Source organism: Haliaeetus leucocephalus, unplaced genomic scaffold, assembly GCF_000737465.1.
Source record: "Haliaeetus leucocephalus isolate CR32 unplaced genomic scaffold, Haliaeetus_leucocephalus-4.0 Scaffold566, whole genome shotgun sequence".
Lineage (NCBI taxonomy): Eukaryota > Metazoa > Chordata > Aves > Accipitriformes > Accipitridae > Haliaeetus > Haliaeetus leucocephalus.
The window spans coordinates 1,985,714-1,999,852 of NW_010973002.1; the positions used below are offsets into that span (position 1 = coordinate 1,985,714).

General features: G+C 40.6%; 1 protein-coding gene across 1 annotated transcript; it reads left to right on the top strand.

Moving 5' to 3' along the window:
- The first annotated feature begins 4,268 nt into the window (after window positions 1–4,268).
- On the top strand, window positions 4,269–7,967 carry NPVF (neuropeptide VF precursor). Its single transcript, XM_010577588.1, has 3 exons — window positions 4,269–4,443; window positions 6,241–6,613; window positions 7,498–7,967. The coding sequence occupies exons 1-3, from the start codon at window positions 4,303–4,305 to the stop codon at window positions 7,503–7,505; spliced, it is 522 nt and encodes a 173-aa protein (XP_010575890.1). The 5' UTR covers window positions 4,269–4,302; the 3' UTR covers window positions 7,506–7,967.
- The last annotated feature ends 6,172 nt before the right edge of the window (window positions 7,968–14,139 follow it).

Genomic DNA, 14,139 nt, shown 5'->3' on the forward strand with positions numbered 1-14,139 from the left:
AAGCAAGCACTACCTTGTCTTAGTTTGTAGCATGCACCTGTAGAAAAACTCTTAAAATTGGCCCTGCCTGTAAGGCTTGTTTCACATGTAGATGGGAGGACTCACTCCTATTTAACTGGGGAATTTTCAAAACGGAAGTTCAGTTATGGTCAAGTCCTCTGAATACCTTGGCTGATGAGTGATGTAAGATTGGAAGATAAAACAGGTGTGGGACAAAAGTCTAGGAACTCAAAAGTTGTTTTCAACAATACTCAGAGCCTGCTCCCCTCCATATGCCTTAATCAGACCCTTTGTGGATCAAGCTGGAGCAATTCAAGAATAGAGAGCCCTCTTCTCCAACACTGTTTCTTGCCACCAACAAATATGTCTTCCCTCTGCAAATAAATAATTTTAATAGATCATGCCAGGATGCCCCAGCTGCCTCAGTTTGAAGTCAGGTGGGCCAGCTTATGCTGATACTGAAGATGGTCTAAACACAGCAGAATTTGCAGTCACATTGATGAAGAGTGCTCACATTATCCATTCTGGTACTTGAGCACTAGGGTCTGACAAGTCCTTCCTCAGGAAAGATCATGAACAATCATCATAACTGCTTGACTTGAAATTTCCAAAGAGTTCCTGCTGTAGAGCTATCAAAGGCAAATTAATCCATAAGAAAGTACAGGGACATACAACTCCCTGACTGCCTGGCATGCAAAACACCTGAAAACTTCACTTTATGTTGATTAGAAAATCAACATACATAGGAGACAAAGTGAATGTTAAGAAAGCCTGATGCGGCTTAGACAACAGCAATACATCTTCCTATTCTGTTCAGGGAACACAGAATTTGTATTTGTGCCAAACAATGCAGGAGAGTTTTTGCATCTTGCCAATTCCATTTAATTTAGAAAGCAAATATCTTCACACAGTTAATTGAAAGACCACTGGTCAAGAGAGGTTCATAAGCCAGCAGCTAGGTAACAGGAAAGCTCAATGGTAAATGACCACATGTTAGGTAGATATTAGCGCATGAATTGCATTCATTGTTGTCTTTATTGTTACCATAAAGAAAAGGAACTTGGAAAATCCATCTGTTCCCACAGATGGAAGCCCCTGACATGAGGCTCCATAGAGTCAGGAACCCACACTCAGCCCTCAGTGAAAAGAGACAATTGCTGCCCCTGACCTGCCAGAGCACTAAGAGGACATGGGCTCCTTTTAGAGAGGTCTTCTCCATTGACATTCTATTCCCTTTGTTTTCCCAAGAATTTGGCCGAGATTTGCAAATACCAAAATTTTGGTATCCCCAAAACTCCATTTCCCTGCCAAGAATATTTATTATCTTCAAACAAAAGAGAAGTCACCTACTCTGAGAGAAGGACTAATACCAAGGCACTCTAGGACAGATGATGCTTTCTTACTTTCTACATACATTTGTTTATGTATGCACATACAACTACGCTTCATGAATCATTACTGGTCCACTATCTTTTCCTTCCCCACATACCACATCCCACTCTAAAACAACATCTTGTAGAACAGTCTCAGAGAATGCAAAGGGTAAGCATTGCCCCTTGAGACTATGCAGAACTGTACTTATTCCCATCATATGTCACTTTTTCCAGCAGTCTTCTGAAGGAAGCACCGGATCTTTGAACCTAGCGTTTTCTGCTGTCAGCCAGGGCCAGAAGGATTACACACAGCAAAGAAACAAAGAGGAAACGAATGTAAATAGTGTAGACAACAACAAGGGAAAGCGGCACACAAAGGCCAGTGATTAAAATGCATACTTTTCTCACAGGGGCTCCTAAATAGCTTACTAATACCATTCTCATATATTTTAACAATTTGATGGTCTCCTGTCACATAAAAAATGAGCAGAATCTTTCACACCCTTTCCACCTGGGGAAGTTCACCTGAGAAGAAACTGTTCCCTTTTCACTTCCAGCTCTGTCAATGGGATTTCCCTCTCCCCTGGGAAGGTAGGCACTTCCCCACACACACTGTGCCAGGCAGGTTCACCTCAGGTACCGGTAGCAAGCCATCTGGGTAGACACCACCACCACCACCCCCGCCCAGCTCTCCCCACGTAGGTGTGCTTCCAGATGTTACCTCTACATCTGGCTCCCAGGTCAGCACTCTTGTATGGTTAACCCCTTAGTCTGAGCCCCGCCAGAGGACAGGCTAGCATGGCAGACCAATCCTTTGGTGTCCAAAAGTGCAGCGGTCCTTATCTCAGGGATGGGATTACTCTTGATCCCTGAAGTCATCCCCCACAGTTCAGAGAGCTCATGGAAAAGCACCTCTCTGATGCAGGTACACCATTTACCTGGAATGAACATGGGGAATGATGGCAGGTGGGCTGGCATTGAAGCCGGGCTAGAAGAGTGGTATTGCACAGGAATTACCAGGCAAGATAATGCACATTGCCTGTCTAGTCCACTGTTTGCCACTCTCACAGCGATATGCCAGAGGATTCACTAGAAAGTATGAGAATCTGGTAGTAGGCATTGTGCAACATCTCCCCAGCCCCCTCATGTCATCCTCTCCTCGAGAAGGTTCACATTCCCTCTAAAATTACTTACCTTTGTCACCTTCAAGGAGACACCTCCCAACACACTGTCCTCCTACCCTAGGTGATCCCCAGTAATTATAGGAGTTGGGGGAGACAGGAACCATGTATCTATGGGGAATGGGGACAAGATGGTCTGAGCTTGGAGGACAGGGGCTTGCTGCTCCTCCTGCTATTGGATAAGGATTAAAGTGTGGGAGAGGGAAAGAAGAAGCTGTTATTTCTCCTAAGGAGATCATTTGTTGGAATTTATTTTTCTTCTTTTTTTCACTTTAAGTGGCTCTGGTAAACAATTTAGGTGATAGGTTTAGTGTTTCCTGTTATCTTGGTCAAGTTAGAGTAGCATTCATGTTAGAGCAGTTTCTAACACACAACCTGTGGTTCTTATGAGTCCAAAAGGAGGTTTGAGTATCTTGTTAGGTCTAATACATAGCCGCTTAGTGCCTTCAAGATCTCAGTTTCGGAGAATCTAAGGCAGAAATAACTCCATGCATGCCACACAGCTTTAAACCCATAAAAACAGCCAACTTAATTCTAAAATGAGGTTACTTGCCAATCCTTCAGCTTCACAGTGCAGTAAACACAGTAACGTACTGTCAACAGATAAACAGTCCATACTATCTATGCTGCCCACAGCATAAAACATGCTCTCTCAGGACAACTTTGCCAGTGCTGTGATGGAACAGACATTTTACAACTCTGGTGTTGAATTGCAAAATAGCTTCTATGAGTCAAATTTCCCAGTGTGAGTATTTACCATAAGCAATCAGATTTTGTCCTTATGTGGCTGATTTTAAGTATTAACATATGAGATTTAAGCAATCATTTCAAGAATTTAAGAATAACAGATGGAAGAACAATACAATATGCTTTTCTTATGGCAGCCTAGCTCACCAGCCTATCTAGCAACTAATTCAATGTGCACTTTAAGGACACATTTAGTGCGCAGCCTGAATCCCCTTCTGGGACAGAACATGCATGGGAAGTCCAGTGCTTTCACCATGTGCGGCCAAGTGGCAGACAACTTTTTAAAAACTGCTGTTGGAAATTTGGCCCTCAGAATATAGATGTAACATAACCTTTGAAATTTCTAAAAATTTAACTGATGGGTATGGTTTTAAAAGCATGTTCCTAATTCAGTCTGAATGCAAATTAACATGTTCAATTTAGAGCATAGATACTATGTACGTCAATAGATCTCATTGATGCATAACAACTCTTATGACCTGATCAACAACTTCAACAGACAGCACTTGATTTCAATGGGCCAAATGTCCCTAGTTGTACATAACTATAAACAAGCATTATAAGGTCCAAAAGGATCATTTAAGCAGAAGAATACATACATGGAGAAAGCTTCCTTTCATAGTCCTTCTGAGGACACTGATACAAAAGAAAGAAACAAGGTGGTTTTGTCATCTGGTGATGGAACATTGTGGCTGTTTTAAGTCCCTAGTGTTATGGCTCTCAAATTTAGCTAATTAAGACATATTTCACCAGAAGAAAATATTTGTAAAGTCAGCGTGTCCCTAACAAGAAGCTATGTTGGTTAAAAAGGTTCACAAAAGAAATTCCCAACATTCTTCAAATATATTCAAATTACTTCCCTAATTAATATTAAGGATCGAAGCTTTTGAGACTGATGTCATAGGGAACAAAATCTTTTTGTTTTCTGATCATATAAAATGATGGCAGTTTTCTTATCTGTACAGATTCTGAGCTCTCTAAGTAAGCTTAATTTGAGAAAAATGAAAGTCATTTCAATAAAGGAGTTTATTCTATTTGCTTTAGTGACAGAGGTCTTTCTAACATCGAATAGTATGTGCCTAGATGAACCGATTAAGTCCAGTCTGCAGAGCACGGAAGACTATGGTGATAAATATTACGAGGTAAGATCTGTATTACTATGACGTTATTTGGGGGAACTGTGGGTCAGATCCTGAGCACTTTGAATTTTTTGGCAAAGGCTCTCCTAACCTCATTGCACAGTATATTCAGCCTTAGAGCATGAGCAGCATGAAAAAAGCTTGTTGAAAGAATTTTCAGGAAATTCATATGCTCGGACACACATACTCTGTAAATCGATTCATGTTTCAATTTTCTTGCAATACAGCCTTGCGATTAGGTTCAGACTTTTTCTGAAATGTTTCTTACTTACACAGTGGGGCCTCAATTAACATTCCTGTCAGGCATTTTATGCACATAATATAACAGATACATTATTAATCCAAAATTAATAAAGGCATGCTTGTAATACTTAAAGAATAATGATAAACAGAGAACATTATAAATCTAATATAGTTAATGGTCTTAAAATTCTACTCTGGAAATTGACTATAAAAATATCTTTGCAGGGTTGCACATTTATTATGTCTCAATAGATGCCAAATGAAATTTGCACAGTTCATCTATATTATTTTTCTTGTCTGCCCTGCAAATACTCCCTGGGAAATGAAAGCCAACCTCTTTTTGACTCATCACCACTGGTGTAATAAAGATTCTTCAAACCAAAATACAACTTTAATTATGCTAGTGAAATCCTCTGGTCTTCAGCTCACTGACTTTTATATACTTCAGAAGGGGTGTGCAGGTGCAATCAGAGGGATAGTTTATTCAATGTTTTAATCATGGAGTATGAACTAGAATGGTTCATTCCCCTTCTCTCCCAGTAGCTGGAGAAGCTCCCAAATAGGGACAAGGAACTGAAATGAGGATTAGTAGCATTTGTGTCTTTAACTGAAATTAAAAAACATATTTGTACCTATTTGCTGTTAAGCCTTGGAACCTTATTTTTGTCACAAAAATAAGTGACTTTCAATATGCCCAGGGAAGGAACACTGCCGTATAAGAAAGGGTCATGTTGATATAGCTATTTTTCACACAACAGCTGTCCTTTACATCATGAGACAGGTAATATACCAGGCTCAGTTCTTCATTGTATGCCAGCACAGACACAGAAGGTAGATTTTGTGCTGGCTGCATAAAAATTAGGAGCGCAGGAGCTCCTAATGCATCTTGTGGACTAGTGGAGGACGAAAGCAACTTAAAGCTCAGTGCAATCTCTATGCTGCAAGGCCAGAACAGGCATGATGTGGACTTGACCCAAATGCTTTCCATTCATTTCCCTGGCTGTTAGCCCAGCAGGATACTGGGTCAAAAGCATCCACCCAATGCTTAGGAAGAAATGAGCTACACCTTCAGGTAGCTTGGCCCATCCTCCTGTTCATCCAGACCAGATGAGTAAGAGGCTAGGTCTGTGTCAAGTCACTAAATATGGTCAACATCTTCCCCTCCAGACAACTTCAGTTGGTGATATTAGCAAATGTGGACCTGACAATGACTCTTTTCCACACTTAACTGATGGCACAGGTACCAACACCTATGCCCAGAAATATTTCCAGCTGACACCATTTGATCAGTTGTGGATACTGATATGGAGATATGCTCTTGTGGTCAGTGTACTGAAAAGGTAAGCAGGGCAATGTCTGCATGTGAAGTATTACATATGAAGTAGCTCACATTACAATGAAGTTTAGCAAATACAGCTAAAAAGCATTAGATATCCAAAAAAGAGTGTTACCTAGCAGCTTTCTAAGGAGATATGAAAATGAATACTTTGTAAGATTAATACCTGGAGTAATGCCCTATAAAATGATAGTATCCTTTTTTTTATTATTTTTCTTTAGATTAAAGATAATATCTTGGAAGAAAAGCAGAGGAGTCTCAATTTTGAAGAAATGAAAGACTGGGGATCAAAAAATATCATTAAAATGAACCCTCCTACAGTAAACAAGATGCCAAATTCAGTTGCTAATTTACCTCTTAGATTCGGAAGAAATTATCCAGAAGAAAGAAGCATTAAACCAATTGCTAATTTGCCTTTGAGATTTGGGAGAGCTTTTGGAGAGAACATACTTAGGCATGCTCCAAAGGTATCACACAGGCTTGGGAGATCTCCCCTTATTAAAAGTTCCAGTCAATCACTTCTAAATTTGCCACAGAGATTTGGGAAGTCACTGTCTGTCAATCTGTCTCAAGACATTCAGGAATATGAACCAGGTAATACTATGTAAGTGTTCAAGCCATATATTAAAATGCATATTAAATCACAGGTTAGCAATGATCACATACAATCAGACTTCCTTAAGGGATATTCCCTAAGCATTTCAATATGAGTCCAGTTTGCCAAAAGAAAGATTTGTAGGTCATCAAATCAAAAGTCTCATCACAAGAACTAGTAGAGAATCTCTTTATGAAACCTTTTCTAATGAGAAGATGCCAAATAGCCAAAGCTGAAAAAGTTCATATGACAAGATTAAGTTTGACAACACTTTTTAGATCAGGTTTCATTTTGAAAAGTTTAAAGCTTTGGTGAAAAAGGTTCAGATCATTAAAATATCCCATTTCAGCCCTATAAAATGATCAAACAAGATTACCTAAAAAATTACTCTTCCATTTTCTAAACTTATGTAAATTAGAGTTTAAAAAAAGACAAAATTCTAAGGTGAATTGCAGCATTTTGAAAATGCTGGTGTTTTTTTCTCATCCAAACTTTTTTTTTTTTTGCAGATTGTCTTATTGAGACAATGTTCGAGATTTTGATTTTTCATTCCAAGTTAAGATGAATAATTTTTTGAACGTCTCTGAAATTTTTTCAGGATAGGAAAAATATTTCCTGCCCATTACTAAGAATAATTTAAACCATCTCTTCAATAACAGTCCTTCTTATCATATATGCTGCTTTATCTGAACTGTCCATTTGTCTTGGAACCAAGTTTCAGTTGGCTACTCTTGACTTGCATAAAGTAGAAGTTCAGGCCAGGAAAGATAACTGATATGTCAGAAGCCAAGATTCTTTTTTATTTAATTTGGTTTCTTTCATTCCTTTCTCACTGTCTTACCTGATTATAACAGATTTTGTTTTATTTGTCTGATATTCTTAGGGACATGAATTCTAACAGTTACGTTAATACTGGAATGAAATCATGAAGACAGAATCTGAAAGACTTGGAAAAGCTGCAATGTGTTTTCAAAAATAAAGGTCATGAAAAGGAAACATATGAGAACTGAAATGCAAACCTGTCTTCATGTTATGAATAATGTATTTATTCTGTACAAACCCTTGATGTATAAGGCAATGATAATTGTAGTAACTGTTGTAGTAATTACTTCAGTGGCAGTGTAGTATAATTCTCTTTACTTCTGTGCAACTTATGTCCTGTAGGTTGTAAAACCTGATTTCAGAGCAATGGCTGTATAACTGAAAGCATTTTAAGCAAAATTAAAAGAAGCATAGTATGAATAAAGAAGCATGGTACAATAAAAAGAAGCCTATGATGTGAATAACAAACAGAAGAGCAGGATCAAAGCCACTGGTACCCTTTGTGTCGTATGCACCTAAAGAAAATCAAGTAAAATGTAGAGAAAGCACTTTTCATGTTGTTTATGAGTCATGTTAGATATAAATCTGAAACACGACTTGTCAAGAATTTGCGACAAATAAAACCTAGCTTCTTGGACCCCCACAGAGGAATAACATCTAACCAAAGCCACATTGTAATGCAGTTATCTTGGGTTTTATATCTGAGATAATGCCCTCCCTAATGTCCTACAAGATCTGCCCTGTAGATGTCCCAATTCCTCTGTTAATGTGAATGACATTACAGCTACCAGATGCACACGCAGAAAGGGCTACTCCATTACAAGCCCGTATTTCCATTTCATATTTCTTATGAAAATGATTCCCTTCTAAGAGGAATATTGTGTGTTTAGGCTTCCTCCAAAATTGAGTTTTCAGCAAGCTTTGAAGAGAAGCTGAATTCACACCTGTTACAGGGAAGCCAAATCTGGTGGACTACGGGATCTAAGGGATTCCTTCTTCTGGCCCTCACATGCTGCATTACCTTGACGCCACATCTGACCAGTGGTTAGGCTAGGCATCCCCCCAAAAAACACACCACACATAAATACAAGCACTATACAGCCACAGCTGACTACCAAGAGACAAGAGAGCAGCACCTTTACAGTCTCCACACACACACCAACAAGACTGACATAAACATACAAATGGGCTGATCCTCTTCTCACTCACAGGCTAATCAAACTGAAGGCTTGCTAGCAGATCTCCCACCCAAACACATGCAAACAGGTCCCTGCAGGGACTGTTCCAGACTTGTGGTCTCTCCAGCAGCTGGCTCTCAGACCCTTGGTCCCTCCACTGTCCCAACCTATAGTCTCTTTGGTAGCAGGCTCCCACACCTCTTCTCCTGCTCACCAGCTAGTCCAGCTTTAAATTCACATTAGAATCACACACACAAATGGGTCCCTTCATCAGCAGCCGTTAGATGCTCAGTCTACTCAGTAGCTGGTATCCGGACAATCCATCTCTCCAGTTGCTAGCCCTCAGACCCGCAGGTCCCTTCAACCCACGGTCTCAATCTCCAGTTGCTGGCACTCAGATCACTCACTCTACTCACCAGCTAGCGTGGCTCGAAATCTGCTAGCAGATCATACACATACAGGCACACAGAATAAAAAGCACTCTCAAATAGGAAAACATTCGATTACTGAGTTTAACAAGAACATAAGACACACTGTGATGATCAGGCACAGGGTACAGCCTGACAAAAAATGCTAACAGCAGCTTGATTGCATGCAGCCAACCTCTTTTATCCCCCCTCTTCTCCATTTTCCCATGCTTGTTCTTCCCATATCTGTCTTGATCCCTCCCTTTGACTGTCTTTGGATCTCCCCTAAACATCCCAAATAAGTTTAGCACTTTCCCACATCCCTTAAAATAGCCTCTAATAAGTTTTATGTGATCCTACAAACCCTCTCAAATATCCCATTGTAAGTTTGCTCTTTCCCATGAGGTCCATGATAACCAGTTACAGAGCTCTGGCTGAACCTCCTCAAGGCGCTCAGTGATTTCTTTAGGGTCCCATCAATCAGTGATCTAAGAGTTCTGCTCTTTGTTACTGTCTTGTTATCTCCTCTTCCTCAGGGTTTGGGCATCCGAGAGTTTAATTTATTACTTCTCCTGTCTCTTGTCTTAGGCTTTTATGCTGAATAACGAGTAACCAGATATCCTTACATTCCACATATCTTTAGAGGAACCTAGAAAAAAACCCTAATCAAATTGATCCTTTTTATCAGATAAATTCATAGTTGGGACAGAGCCTTAGTTGCTGTTCCTCTACAAAGTTAATGAGGCTACTTGAAATGCAACACTTTTCAACCTGTGGCTGGTGAGTCTAATTCAATTTGAAGTAGTGAGACCACAGTCCTGAGAATATCTAGTCTTTCTACTCACTCAGACTTGAAATATCAGAGAGATAGGGACTTCTAAACAGATTATAAACAATGAGATTGTACCTTTTGAAAGTAGAAGTCCCAGACCAATCTTTGACCTTCTCTCTGAGTCTCAGAAAACACTTTACCTAACAAGTGCTGGTGAAAGACCAGTTTTGCAACGTAACACTTGGATACTGCAGCCAAGTCCATGCTGAAGGACACTGGTCAACAAATTGTGTGGGGAAAAGTCCAAGACCCAGCCTGTGAAGTAGATGTCTTGTCATTGCCTGCCACCAGAACAGGATGTCATTCTTTCTTTAGACAGGAAAACTGGAATCTTTAAGTGATTTACAGTCAAATGAACAGTAGAAGGAAATGCCCTGAACTTTGAGTTGTGTTCTGGTCCTGCAAACCTCACTGCATGTCATATGAACCAAGATTTGAGAGAATCCCTGAGCAGCAATAGAAGCTGCTTTTTTAAGGCACATATCACCTAGCAACAGGGAAAGGGTACACATCAATTGGCATTAATGATGGCTGCTATGGGAGGAAAGCAGAAGCCCAAACATTGGCCCAGCAGCAAGTACAATTAGGTTGCCCTCTTATTGCAAGCTCCACAGCACGGATGCGGCAGATGGCTGTTGATTTATTTTCCCTCAGCAGAGGAAGAACTAGGTGAAAAGTACATAAAGGAGGAATTATGCTATGCTGTGCAAAATTTCTGTTTGGCTTGAGAGCATGTGAGCCAAGAAAACAATCACCGGATAGTGCAACGGGAGGAGAAGGGGCACAACAGGCAACATACATTGCTACAGCTATTACTCACCAGATTATTTATTATCCATATACAGATATTATTCATGAATTGGGAAAAAGCAAGGAAAGGACTCAAGTAAATCAAGTGACACACTATCGAGGCTTACTGGCATGAATTCTAGTAGGGTTCAGGAGCTCCCAGCCTTCCTTGCCATACACATAATATTTATGTCTGTTATTAAAGCCTCCATGCAAAAACAACACCAGGCTTATTTTAGATTCTGCCTTAAGATTATAGAGAGGACAGCTGACAATCTACTGATTAATTTATAAGTCTGAGGGCTCATCAAGTTGTAGATTTCAATATATCATTTGGACAGATTTAGTGGAATGTAAAGAGACACTGTTGTTTTACCCTCAGAAGGAGCCAAAGACTTGGGCATCTGGCATGTGAAATCTGTCAGTCTTAGATTCACTTCAACTGCTTTTGCAACTGTCTTTTGCATTTTCTTCAAAAGATGACAACTGGGCTAGCCTTGGTTCGTCACAGACCACTAAAAATATCCAAACCCCAAACAAGATATTTTAAAAATTGCCCCATCTTGAACAGTACCCATTAGCAGGAATTGGAAATGTTTTCATTAGTGACACCCACTAAAGTACATCTAGCACAGATGCATGGACACCCATACATATCCAGTTTGCACTTGTGCTGCTCTCCTGATGATATAAGGTGTAGAAGGGCCTTGGCTAGTGCCACTCAGATCTTTTGTAGCACAGAATATGGGTGAGAAAAATCTGTGCTATTAGGAAGAGAAAAAGAGGCTTAAGGTATCCTTATGTCTATTTTATCTCAAAGAATGATGGGCAGTGTAAGATACATTTTTTTCTTCTTTTCATACCTATGTATGTGGATCCTATGAAGTGATTAGCTAGAAGTTTGGTCCTATAGCCTTACCTGGAACCATATCCAAATAAAATTTTAGTGAAAACCAGCAAAAAATGGGTTTCTTTTACAGATGTCATCCCAATTATCCACTTAGAGTCCTAGAGTTAACTTGTGGAAGAAATATTCTAGATAGACTTTCTGAAAACTGATATATAATTGTAGGCTACCATTCTACTTGCATTATAAGAAAAGTAAATGGTTATAATAGTTTTCTAAAAACAGAAGGTATTAAATGCTATTCAGGTCCATTCCATCCCTTTATGACCATCCTCCCACCTGCTGATAGTGCATAAAGTAAGACAAAAACAAGAAGGTTTCTTCTATTGTTTGCAAGTCTTAAAAAAGGAGTCAGGTGATTGAGACAGACATAGGTCAGAAAAACCTTGCACAGGAAAATTCACCTTGCTATATTCCAGATTTTCAGAGGCGCCCAAGTAGTGCTTTGTCTCACACAGCAGCACCTCAGCAGATAATTATTTCTTTTAAGGCCCTGCTTTCAACAGGATGTTGGACCAGATGATCTCCAGAGGACCCTTCCAACCCAGGCTTTTTTGTGATTCTACAATTCGTCAAGTTTGGGAAGTGTGAAGCTAGGACAAAACTATTACTTCACAAAGGAATCTTTATTTTTACTTTCTTATATACCTTTATAACTTTGACCTCAAGTCCCTCACCAAGTGTAGGTCACTTGTCACAGCAGAAGGTTTCCTAAGTCAATAGCAGTAATGGTTGCAGGTACGTAGGAGCCTTTAACTGTTCCCATCTTCTGGAACCTGCTGACCATTTGGCAATTTCCCCCTATTTTGTCATATTTAGGACACCTGTTCTGGTTTTGGACCTTTTGCACTTAATATATTTATCTCATCTGTGATGGTCATAGCAATTGACTTCTACCACACTTATCAATTACCATGTTCATTGTCCTTAGTGTGACATCCAGCTACTTTGTCTCTTGCAACACATTGAAAATTATAGGCACAAGCCAGAAAACAAATAGAAGTCAGTTTACAGCTCAACAAAAAGAGTTGAAAGCAAAGCATGTATCAGAAACTTCCCTCTTTCACTTCTCAGAATTCCTGCAATTCAGATGGACCCAGAGGGCTGATCTTACATATATAGCTAGAGGCAGCCAATAACCAAATAAGGAATATTTTCAATCCTTTCAATTACAGCTTCACATTCTACCTATTGCAAAACATTTATTCTCCTTTCTCCTCACATATATTTGATAACTCAGCCATAATGAAAGAAATGGTTAAATATTAGAAACAAGAGCTAAATTTCACACACTACATACCATAGCACAGATGCACAGACATGCACAATGCAATGTAGGCCACATATATTGTGTCTACATATATTGTAGGCCACATTAAGTCATCATATCTGTCTTTGCAAATACCACATTTGTGCACATACTGGTAACAAGTGATAGATGAGCAATGGTTCAAAAACAGAGGCCACTATTAGGCCTCTAACTCAGAACTCTGCTTGGGTTTTGACTCTTAGTTCTGAAAGCCACCCTGCCTCACATCAAAGAAAACATATTCAATTACTTTGCATCACTGAGATTCAAATTATACAATAAATCACCTTATACCTCTGAGGAGCTTTATAATAAATTTTTCAGTTGAAAAAAAATAGTTTTACAGTTTGTGGAGATGCTTGTAGTGGGTTGACCCCGGCTGAATGCCAGGTGCCCACCAAAGCTGCTCTATCACTCCCCTCCTCAGCAGGACAGGGAAGAGAAAATATAATGAAAGTCTTGTGAGTCAAAATAAGGACAGGGAGATCACTCAGCAATTACTGTCACAGGCAAAACAGACTCGACTTGGGGAAAATTAATTTAATTTATTACCAATCAAATCTGAGTAGGGTAATGAGAAATAAAAACTAAATCCTAAAACATGTTCCCCCCACCCCTCCCTTCTTCCCAGACTCTACTCCCAATTTGCTCTACCTCCTCCTCGCCAGCAGCGCAGGGGGATGGGGAATGAGGGTTTTGGTCAGTTCATCACACGTTGTCTCTGCTGCTCCTTCCTCCTCAGAGGCAGGACTCCTCACACTCTTCCCCTGCTCCAGCATGGGGTCCCTCCCATGGGAGACAGTCCTCCATGAACTGCTCCAGTGTGAGTCCTTCTCATGAGCTGCAGTCCTTCACGAACTGCTCTGGCATGGGTCCCTCCCACGGGGTGCAGTCCTTCAGACACAGACTGCTCCAGCATGGGTCCCCCATGGGGTCACAAGTCCTGCCAGAAAACCTGCTCCAGCATGGGGTTCTCACAGGGTCACAGTCTCCTTCAGGCATCCACCTGCTCCAGCGTGGGGTCCTCCCCGGGCTGCAGGTGGATATCTGCTGCACCATGGACCTCCATGGGCTGCAGGGGGACAGCCTGCCTCACCATGGTCTTCACCACGGGCTGCAGGGGAATCTCTGCTCCAGCGCCTGGAGCACCTCCTCCCCTCCTTCTTCACTGACCTGGGGGTCTGCAGAGTTGTTTCTGTTGTATATTCTCACTCCTCTCTCCCAGCTGCAATTGCACAGGGCCTCCCCCCCCCCCCCCCCCCCCCCTCCCTCAACTCTAGC

Bases quoted from the DNA above. Each gene is read 5' to 3' on its own strand.
- NPVF (XM_010577588.1), top strand. From the start codon at position 4,303: ATGAAAGTCATTTCAATAAAGGAGTTTATTCTATTTGCTTTAGTGACA. The intron at 4,444-6,240 runs GTAAGATCTGTA...ATTTTTCTTTAG, and splicing joins ATGGTGATAAATATTACGAG to ATTAAAGATAATATCTTGGA.